The sequence below is a fragment of the Fukomys damarensis genome, unplaced genomic scaffold (assembly GCF_012274545.1).
Source record: "Fukomys damarensis isolate Sample0158 unplaced genomic scaffold, DMR_v1.0_HiC HiC_scaffold_36, whole genome shotgun sequence".
In the NCBI taxonomy this organism is placed as follows: domain Eukaryota; kingdom Metazoa; phylum Chordata; class Mammalia; order Rodentia; family Bathyergidae; genus Fukomys; species Fukomys damarensis.
The window spans coordinates 14,953,484-14,964,752 of record NW_022900948.1 but is presented as its reverse complement, the minus strand read 5'-3'; the positions used below and the strand labels follow the sequence as shown (position 1 = coordinate 14,964,752).

The 11,269-nt window shown below is 43.2% G+C and overlaps 1 protein-coding gene across 1 annotated transcript in view; it reads right to left on the bottom strand.

The window, feature by feature from the left end:
- Positions 1-6,194, bottom strand: part of Polr1e (RNA polymerase I subunit E) — a 24,508-nt gene extending 18,314 nt beyond the window's left edge. The window contains exons 1-4 of the mRNA XM_010619405.2: positions 6,005-6,194; positions 5,632-5,735; positions 3,123-3,199; positions 2,214-2,299 (exon numbers count right to left, since the gene is read on the bottom strand). Coding sequence (XP_010617707.1) covers positions 2,214-2,299; positions 3,123-3,199; positions 5,632-5,735; positions 6,005-6,080 — 343 coding nt within the window. The 5' untranslated portion in view covers positions 6,081-6,194. The remainder of the gene's footprint in view (positions 1-2,213; positions 2,300-3,122; positions 3,200-5,631; positions 5,736-6,004) is intronic.
- Positions 6,195-11,269: the final 5,075 nt, after the last annotated feature.

Sequence of the window (11,269 nt, the reverse complement as noted above, 5' to 3'; positions counted from 1 at the left end):
AAAAAAAAAAAAAAAAAAAAAAAAAAAAAAAATCACAGGACTTATGAAGTAAGCAATAGTGTTGAGAATAAGACCCAAGATTAATGTCGTATGTGTGTGCATGCATGTGCACTTGTTAGGTAGAATAAACCAATATTTACATACCGAAACATATTTTACATACTGAAACAAAAGTGTGTTCAGTTTTTCCTGTCTCCTTAGGATTCAAAAGAACATTTGGAGAATAATTTAAATGTAACTATATCTGTTTATAAAGTGGGTAATTTCCTCTCCTCCCCTTCCCCGAGACTGAACTCAGGACCTTGCACTTGCCAGGCAGGGCCGGCACCACTGAGCTACATCCCCAGCCCTAAATTGGGTATTTCTTAACCTTGACCCTACAGACTACTAGGAAATTTAGAGATGGGCATCAAGTCTCAAGATTCCTTTAAAATTATGTGTAAAATCTCATATATATTTTGTATATCGTATATGTTTCTGGAAAGACAATCCAGGATGTTATGGTTTGGGCATGGATGCCCCCGCAAAGCCTCATTCAAGCAGAAATGGCTGAATCTTGAATGTGTAATGCTGAGATTAAGGGTGTGTGATTACTAAATGGACAGGTGAGAGAGATTTAGCACCACCCTAATCCCAGTAGGCTGGATGGGATAAAAGAGGCAGAAAGATGGGTAAAGATCTCTTCCTTGCTCCTTTTTGCTGTCTTCCACTGCCATGAACTGCTTCCTTTGTTATATTTGCTACCTTGTGTCGACCATGTTTCTCTTCTGCAATATGTGTTTGCCATCCCAGCCTTGGAACCAGCTGATTATGAACTGAAATCTCTATGAACTGTAAGCCAAATGAACCCCTTCCTCTCTAACTTTGGGTGTTGGGTATTTCGTCTCAGCAATGAAGAAAAGTGACTAACACACAGATCTTAGCAGATTCTCCAAGGAATGGAACCGCTGCTTAAAGAGAAGACAAAACTGGGCTGGGGATTTAGCTCAGTGGTTCCACCACCTGCCTCACAAGTGCAAGGTCCCAGATTCAGTGATCCTCATGAGCCTTTCTTCTCTATCACCCTCCCTCTCAGGGGTCTTAGCACTTAAGGGCATCTCTGAGGATTCGGGCTTTGAGATATAGAAAGCCAGGGGCTTGGAGTCTGATGTTACTTATAATTTCCGATCTCACTCTAACACTGTGCATTCTAAGATGATGAAGAGAAGCAATGTAACTTCAACTGGATTAGAGACAAACAACAAACAAACAAACAAAAACACCAAACAGATCTTCCCCAAATCACATAGTGTAGAATCTATTCATCAAATCAAAATTACTCTCCAACCTACAAGGGTTTCCTTCACCTAACAGAGATTCTAAAACTTCACTTGCAAAACAGTTAAGAATTAAGAAAGGCCTTAGATGGAAAACAATTTTCTTTGCGACAAGCCCTCCAACATTCTACAATGATCATTGTTTAACTTGACTTAATGGTTGGTTTCTGATTTCACACCTGTAGACTCTGTGGAAACAGGATCTGTGTCTATCTTGCTTACTTACTTGCCATCTCAGCCCCTAGGCATGGTGCTTGGGGTATATACATCATCAAAAACTTCCTAAATTTAAAGGTTCAAAAACTTTTCAAAACAAAACCCAAAAAACTGAGCCAACCAAGAGTGAAGTAGGAGGACTGCAAGTTCAAGACAGCCTCAGCAACTTTGTGAGACAATGTCTCAAAATACAATAATAAAGTCTGGCTTGGTGGTACCTGCCTATAATCCCAGCACTCAGGAGGCTGAGGCAGGAGGACTGCCATGAGTTCAAAGCCAGGATGAACTACATAATGAGACCCTGTCTCACAAAATCAAAAAAATAAAGGGCCGGGGATTTAGCTCAGTGGTTCCACCGCCTGCCTCGCAAGCACAAGGACCCAAGTTCGATCCCTGGTATCAAAATAAGTAAGTAAGTAAGTAAGTAAATAAATATAAAAAATAATTAAATTTAATGAAATTTTAAAAAGAAGGTTGGGGATGCAGCTCAATGGTAGAGCATTTGCCTAGCGTGCACAAGGCCCTGTGTTCAATCCTTAGTACTGGAAACAAAACTGGCAGAAAGGCATCCTTATAGAAATAATTACAAAATGTGCTTTACATACCAAAAACTTAAATGAACTCATCCAGCAAATCCAAATTATGCAGTGTGACCAAGTTTTCACAGTAACTGAGACCTACCTGCAAACAGTGGCTGCATATTGAACAATTCAGCATCATATACTTCCATCTGGCCAGAAGTCTTGTTCAAAATTCCCACAAAGTGCCTGATAAAGAAGAAACACTGCATGGACTGTTCAAGGTATTGTTTACACAACTTCCTTTTTCTTCCACCTTCCTTCTGTGCTAACAACCTGAGCAATGCAGTGGCTTGCTCAGAGTTAACTATAATCCCTGTCAGCAGCAATCCTCTGCATGGAGAGGGAAACAAGACAGAGGTGGATCGGAATAAAAGGCCGCCTGGCAGTTCTGGGAGCCGGTCACAACTGCACTCATTGGTGTATAGGGAAATCTTCTGAGGCATAAGAATCTGCAATTACACTAGAATTTACTATGCACCAAGTTTTTTTGGAAACAAGGTCTTGCTATGTAGCGCGGGCAAGCCTCAAACTTGTGATCCTCCTGCCTCAGCCTCCCAAGTGCTGGGATTACAGGCGTGAGCCACCATATCCAGCTATGCACTAAATCTGGAGGCAAATAATGATGAGAGAAAACCAATCCAAAACAGAGCATCTTTACAAGGGGATGATAACAGTATTAAATTGTGAGCGCTTATATGTCAGTCTGCCTTCTATCAGGGAATGGCCAGCAGGGGCTCTGAGAAGGCCTTATTTATGCTGCACTGTTGGTATCATCATTAGGCCCCTGTCTGACTCACACCCTCCCTCAGACCTACAGACTGCTCAAACTAGACAATCTTAATTATACAGAGGAAACCAGAGATCAGTAAAGGGCTGTTTTGCCCAAGTCACTCAATCAGTGACAAGACTAGATGGAAACTGCAAGCTATAGACTGAGAATAGCAATGTCAGTGCCCCACCACTGACCTTCCCCTAACACCCTTTCCCCGGCCCTTTTCCCCATCATTACCTGCACAGAGTGTTACATTTGAGGGCTCCAGTCCCAAAATTGTTTCCAACATAGGAAAGTCTGTCTGTTTCAGCTGCCTAAAATGGAGAGGGAGGGGTAATCCATTAACAGTTAGTGTTGAATGGTATTAAATATTGTGTCTGTAAAGAAGAAGCTTTAGAATCCAGGATCACAGTGAACCTAGGAAATGATAATCTGGAGTATCTCTGAGGGAAAGGCAAAAAGGCTTTTAAAAGGAAAGCTCACAGGGGCCAGATTTCTCAACAGATTTCAATTATAAACTTCCACAGAACATGCCAGAGGGTTCTGGCATCCTGCTCTTTATTTTCCATGCAAACTTTTTGGGTAAAGAAGTTATTGCTTGGCTGTGTGGACCATGTACTGTATAAGCCATAGTTTTAAATGATAAATTTCAACTTCCTGTTTTTCTGGACAGTCATTTTTGTTTACTCTTTCAGTACTGTTCCAGGCCCTAATAAGTTCTTCATAAGGTTGACAGAAGCACCTGCTGCAAAGGTTATGCTGATGATAGGTGCATACAGAGTGCAGCTTCAGTGACCAAACAGGATTTGGATGGAGCTTTCAGACAATTATTTACATGATCTCTTTGAAGCAGTTTGGAATTCTGGCATACCTAAAACTTTCAAGTGTAGTTTCATCTGTAAACCTCTCAAGCCTGTCATCTGTTTTGGTCTGTAAGATCAATGTGGTAGCTCTAACATATGTAAAAAAATAGATATAATTGTGCCAGTCTTCTGAAATCTTAGTGTTGTACCAAGACTGCGTATTTCATGTTTTCCACAATGTGGAATAGTACTGTAGGAAGATTATTTAAGAAAATGAAATGTTATTTTTTTAAATAACTTAGAATTTTCTACTAGTCTTGGTGAATCTTTGTATATATATATATACACACACACACACACATACATACATACATACATACATACATAAAGAAAAGTAGGTTCAAAGCACCAGCTTACAGTAGAGAGGCAAAGTATACTAACTCAGGTTGCCCAAGCTCTGAATAAAGGATGACTCTGCTGCCCTTGAAAAAAAAGGAAAGCTCACAGGGGCTGGGGATTTAGCTCAGTGGTCCTGCCACCTGCCTCACAAGCTCAAGGACCCGAGTTCGATCCCCAGTACCAAAAAAAAAAAGGAAAGCTCACAGGTAGTGCTGGCTTCTAACTGTTAAGGAAAGTTTGAGCAGGGAGTTGCATCACAGGACTCAACATATATGCCCCAGGGCTGGGGATTTAGCTCAGCGGTTCAGCAGCCTGCCTTGCAAGTGCAAGGACCTGCGTTCAACCCCCTGCCCCCCCGCCAAAAAAAATGCCCCAAAGTGATTCTGAAGGCAATTTCTTTGCCCAAGCTCTTCTTGATCTTTGCCTACTTTCCCAATGACTGCTCTTCACAAACTCAGGACCACTGGAAATGGCTTCACTTCCCAGTCACAGCCAAGCTTTTCTTCTTCCCTGCCTTTGTCCTTACTGTCCTCTCCACTGGGAACATCAAACCCTGGCTGTCAAAACCTCCCCCATGCTTCAAGGGTCAGCTCCAATGCACCTTCCACCACTAAGGCACTCTGGCAAGCAGAGACCTCTCTTCCTACTGAGCTCACTCTGTCCTGCGTTCTCCTTCCCTCAGACTCCGAGCTTTGTCTACTGCATGAGTGTCCTCACTCACAGTTAGTACTCCCTCTTTGTTTTGGGGGTGGGGGTTCCTGGGGATCGAACTCGGGTCCTGGGGCTTGCAAGGCAGGTGGTAGAACCACTGAGCTAAATCCCCTGCCCCAGTACTCCCTCTTTAGAGCAGAGGTCCTCAACACGAGGAAATTCACTATAGTGCCACTGGTATCTAGCAGGTAGGGCCCTGAGATGCTACATCCTGTGATGCGTTAAGACTGCTGCCCACAATGAGAAATTATCAGGCTCAAAACATCTATAGTTCCAAGGCTGAAAACCCTGTGTTAAGAGTATGAAGCCCTTCACAGTAGAGCTGAGTGTGATTTGGCTGTTTCCTCAGTAGCCTTCTGCACTAGGATACAATAGATATTTTAAAAATGCATGTTGAGGGCCAGGGATTTAGCTCAGTGTCACCGTGCCTGCATCGCAAGTGCAAGGTCCTGAGTTCAATCCCAGGTACCAAAAATACGCAAGTTGAAAAACCAATGAGGGGTTGAAGGGAGGGCAGGGGAAAGAGGAAAAAATAAGAACCAAGATAGATTATGTAAAGGTACAAATTTCCAGTGATGAATGCCATTATACTGTATACCTACAATGCACCAATAAACAATGAAAAAAAACCTATTAAAGTCATCACTTGGTCAAAAATCCTAAACCTGGATGGAACCTATCCTCATCCCCAAGCTGCTGGGTCTCGGAAGAATTCTTCCAAGACCCATTTGCCCCTACCCTTTTTTCTCTCCTTGTACCCTCCCACACGTGTCCATACCAAGGGGCCTAAGGAGATCCGGAGAATGGAATCAATATGCAACTACAGCACTTACCAGGATCCTCTGACTCCTCTTTCTGGGATTTGTGCAGTCAGTGCTGTTGTACAAAGTGAAGCGCAGGTTGCCTGGATTCTGCAGTTTCCCATTGGAGAACTGGACTGTTAGAGAGCAGGACAAGAATTAGATGACAGGAGAAGGACGCACTGGGTAGAGTGGGGAGGAAATGGAGTGTTACCAGGAAAGACGTGGAAGCTCAAGGCGGGGCTGAAGGACGTTCTGGTCCAGTTTGGAAGACAAGGGTGGTGGAAACAAAGGGGTCCCAGCCCAGGAAGGCAGGGGACCTGACGCGGGCGGAAGGACTGCAGAGGTACCCAGACGGAGGGGGAGAGGATTACGGGAAACTCGGCTCCAGCGCCTCAGTCTTTACCCAGTACAGCTCTCTGGCTCTCGTCCGGCTCCCCACAGTACTGCCACCTCGCACTGGGTAACACCTCTGCCGCCATCTAGAACGCCTAGGTCAAGCCCAGGAGGTAAGAGCACAACCGCCTCTCCCTTTCTTAACACTCGGGTTCCCAGCAACTACTGCAGACCGGAAGAGGTGTGGCCTCACTGGGTCCCGCCGAGAGCACGAGTGGCGCGGTCCCGCCCCCTACACCCACTCTCCATCCTATCCCCTCCAGGCGGAGAGTCGTGGTCTCCGCCCACACGGCTCAGCCTATCCTCCTGACCCGCGTCTGCTGGGCGTAGCTCCTGATTGGCCTAGAGCCTTTGCCTTTACAGGCTTAGGGAAAATAAGAGACCACAGCAACAAAAGGTCCTGCGTCTTCATCCCCAGTAGCCTGAGGAGCTTTCTTTTCTCTAGGGCATCGTCTTTCTGACAAGAATGTATCCCAAAGACCTAAATAAAGCCAAGTTGAAATTTAGAATTCTCTGACAGGATCTCCAGGTCAATGTGGCAGCTGGTACAGACAGGGTCTCTCATCCCCACACGTGAGCACTCAACCCTTCAGTCCCGGCTTTGGCCACAGCTCCCCGCCGCGGTCCCTCCTCCAGCTGGGGCGTGCATACACGTGTGAAACTGGGAGAGGGCGGACCAGGCGTAGAGGCTCAGCATTTCAAAGCATCGAGGCCGTGGAGGCCGGAGAAGGGGCGGTTAGAAGAGCGAGACCTAGCTGAGGAAGATGTCCTTCTGAAATGGAAAAAACAAGACAAAGCAGAGACTGACAGTCTCGAGGCTGACAGTCTAAGGCTTGTCCCTCCCGCTAAACCCACGAAGGTCACTGTGCCTGGAAGATGAACTGCTGGAACACAGCTGCCTACCTCCCTGTGTCTTAAACTGTAGAAACAACATTTACCTCCACCTCCCTATCCTTTGCTAAGTTCTGCTTCTGTAAAATTCTGCTTGCTCCCCCGCCCTGGCTAAAGAACAGATAGATACAGAACAAACCGAGAAATGGGACTCAGACTCTGGAGGCTACTTCCTCTGGGTCCGCTAGCGAATAAGAGCCTGTCTTTCCCTTCAATTCTCTGAGTGCCCCTCTCTTCCTTGGTCTGCTTGCCCTCTGAGTGCCATTTCACTTCTTTGTCTCTAAGGATTCAAGAGCCATTTTTCCTCTCGGGGACTCATCAGAGTGGGAAGGGCAAAAGCATGACTTCTGTTTGTTTTGTTCCGGTTTTTTGTTTGTTTGTTTTTGTTTTGTATGTTTGTTTGTTTTGAGACAAGGTCTCTATGTGACCCCAGGCTGGCCTCAAATTCACAATCCTGCCTCAACCTCCTGAGTGCTGGTATTATGGGAAAGTGGTTGGACAAAATCAGAATCTTTAAGCATGGATCCAGGCCTAAGACCCCCTTGCCCAAAGGCTGTACTGCTCAAAGTTGATTCATCTTTGTTCTCCAAATTGCTGCCTTTTACTAAATATCCAGGATCTTCCTATAACCCTAACATCTTTTGCCCTGTTGCCTAGCACTTGTCACACCTTTCTAATTACCCACTGTCAGACTTACAGAACTATTGCAAGTACAGTGCAAAGAACTGTTTGTCCTGAGCCATTTAAATTGTCAACCTAGCCGGGGATTTAGCTCAGTGGTTCGGTGGCCTGCCTTGCAAGCGCAAGGACCCAAGTTCAATGCCCGGTACCAAAACATAAATAAATAAATAAATAAAATAAATTGTCAACCTGATTCCCTATTTACCCCATGAGACTATAGTGTTTTCTATGGACAAGGAGTGCTGCCCTTTGGATCTTTGTGTACTGCAAGCATTAAAGGCTTGTTCCTCAAGCTGTTGAGAAGTGGTAGAAACCTTAAGAGGAAGAGCCCAGTAGAGATTTTTAGGTCACTGAGTGACAGGCCCTCCCTCTTTTTCTCTTTCAGTTCCTGGCTTTGCTCAGGCACATGCTCCCACCTTGCTGTGCTACCTCTCCACAGGCCCAGACTAGTGAGGTGAATTGGTCATGTACTGAAACCTCCAAAACTATGAACCCAAATACACCTTTCTTCTTTATAATTAATTATCTTGGACATTTTGATACAGTAATAGAAAGTTGACTTACACAGACTTTCTCTAAATAATAATACAGCTGTCACAACCAGGGAATTAACATTGATATTACTACCAATCCTCACACCCCATTCAAGTTCAGCAACTGCAGCATGAGTTTTATTGCAGAAGGTATCTGTCAAGAATCATGTGCTACAAGGCTCATGGCATACACCTGTAGTCCCATTTACTCAGGAGGCTGAGGCAAGAGGATCACAAGTTTGACGCCAGCTTGGGCAATCTAGAAAGGCTCTGTTTCAGAATACATGAACTTCCCCTTAGTTCAAATTCCAGTACTACAAAAAAAAAAATTCATGTTGTATTTAGCTGTCATGGTTTTCTTTTTCTTTTTTTTTTTTATTTTTTGAGACAGGGTCTCACTATGTAGTTCAGACTGACCTGGAACTCACTATGTAGCCCAGGCTGGTCTCTAACTCACAGTGATCCTCCTGCCTTAGCCTTCCGAGTGCTGAGATTACAGGTGTGAGCCACCACTCCCGGCTTGTCATAGTTCTTTCTCTGGGTAAATTGCATGACCCCACCTAAGAGCTTTTGAATGGAATTCTTCAGGAAAGGAAAAAGAAGAAAAGGAGTCTAATTGTCTATTTGTCTGTGTCCCTCTAAACTTATTTGTATTTATCTATAAACAGCATAGAGTTAAACAATAAACAGAGTTTTTTTTTTCTTCACTGTTGTACTTCCAACTCCTGGAACAGTGGCTGCACAGAGTACACTCTCAGTATAGGTGGAATGAATGGATTAAAATCATCAGTAATTCCAGGAGCCTAGCACAGGGACTAGAACTCAAAAATACTAAGTAATGTTGGTTGAAATCAACTAGTATAGGGTTTATATATAATAGGTACATATGCATTGGTTGAGTGGAAATGAGCAGATAAGTCAGTTTTGGGTTTTTTTTTGTTTGTTTTTTTGTTTTTTTTGTTTTTTTTTTTTTTTTTTTTTTTTTTTTTTTTTTTGAGATAGGGTCTCCCTATGTAGTTGAGACTGACCTGGAACTCACTATGTAGTCCAGGCTGGTCTCAAACTCACAGCGATCCTCCTGCCTCAGCCTCCCGAGTGCTAGGATTACAGGCGTGCGCCAACACACCTGGCTAGATGAGTCAAATTTAAGAGGTGACAAAGAAAACTACAGTGGCTATAAGTAATCCAATGTAGTTCTTGAGATAAGTGTCTTAGCCCTTGATGACATAGGGATATATGGTGTGGCCTTGCTACTCAAAGTGTAGTCATGGAAATGGCAATGTTTACATTGCCCAGGAATTTGTTGGACATGTAGTATCCCCAGCCCTATCAAACCTTCTGAATCAGAATCAGTAGGCGATTCCAAGTAGACTTGAAGTTTGGCAAGCTCTGTTGTACCAGATTTATTCCTCCTTAAGGCTAATTTTTGCAGTCATACAGATTCTGTGAACGTTCTCAGGTTGGGCTGCTTCATAGCTAGGGAAAATAGTGAAGATCAGTGTATACCTGTTAAGGGTGAACACTTCCAGAATCACCACAGGCAAGAATTCAAAGTGATAAGAGAATCTACCTGGGAAAGGAAGCATTACCCTTCTCCATTGTTGGTGGGAGTGCAGACTGGTGCAACCACTATGGAAATCAATATGGAGATACCTCAAAGAGCTGGGACTAGAGGTTCCATTTGACCCAGCCATAGCTCTGCTGGGTGTCTTTCCAAAAGAATTAAAAGAATCATATCACAGTGATATATGCACACCCATGTTTATAGCGGCACAGTTTGTAATAGCTAAAACTTGGAAACAGCTCATCTGTCCATCAGTTGGAAACTGGATAAAGATGTGGTTTTTCTATAAAATGGAATACTACTCAGCCATAAAGAATGAGAAAGTAGCCTCATTCATAAGTAAATGGGTACATTTTGAGGATATCTTCCTAAGTGAAATAAATAAGTCACACATATGCAAATACCAAATAGCTTCTCTGGTATGAAAAACTAAAATAGTACTCAAGATCCTAATGGGACAATTAACAATGTGAAATAGGAAGAAAAGGACCAAAGATGTAGGGACAGTGAGAAAGACAGGGAAAGGGGAATAAGGGAAAAGGAAAAAAATATGAGAAAATGTAAAAATGGAATTAAAGTGTTTGTAAATAGGGAAGGGAGGAGGGGATGAAGGGAGGGTGGGGACAAGGGGAAAAATGAGAACTAAGACCTGGCATGTAAAGGTACAAGATCCCAGTCATGAATGTAACTGTACTGTCTACCTAGAATGTACCAATAAATTCAATTTAAATTAAAAAAAAAAAAAGAAAGGAAGTATTAATGGTGGAGAGGCTGGAAAGCCGATTGTAATGTACTCTTTTGTTGTTTAATTATTTAAAAGTAATTCAACACACACACAATTTATGTGTACATGTACAGAGATGTATAAATATCTGAGATGAAACAGGATGGAAGGAGTCTTACTAAGGCAGTGACTAATTGGCAAAAATCTAATATGGCCCCTTCTAGAGTCATGGATGGTCACAAGAAGAATTTTCCATAAAAATGTTTATTTGTCAATTTAGTCTGGAAATTCAGAGACACATGGAGTTTTCTCTAAGTATTGTTTTTCATAGAACGAAAAAGATTTTGGGGGTATGGAGAGAAGCAGTCCTTTCCTGGGGTAATATCTCCATCTGCTGGTACTTCAGGATATTGCAGGCAAGTCATCCTATTTGTCGCGACTCAGCCTGAAAACGGCTTCTTCTGTCTTGCCTCCTCTTTGCTTTTTTTTTTTTTTTTTTTTTTTTTTTTTTTTTTTTTGCCTCTGTCTCTCCTTTTTCTTCCTATGTTTCTGAGTTTTCTCTTTCTCCTTCACCATCTTCTTTATCATTCCCTTTCTCTTCATTCGTATCACCGTTGCAGATTGCACATGCATGCCTGTAGACCTGAGCAACTACCTATTTGTAAGGCAGACTTCACCTGGAACAGGATTTTTCCCTCTCCTTACATGGAGCTGAATCTGCCTTTTGCTGCCTGTACAGATGTAGCTCCTCCCTATATTTCTAGTTCTGCTTTCCAGGGCCATGTAGGACAAAACCAATGCCTCTGCTCTAAGCACTTTAAATACTTGATCATTCTTATCCTATGTATTAGTTGGCTTTCTCATTGCTGCACATAGTACTCA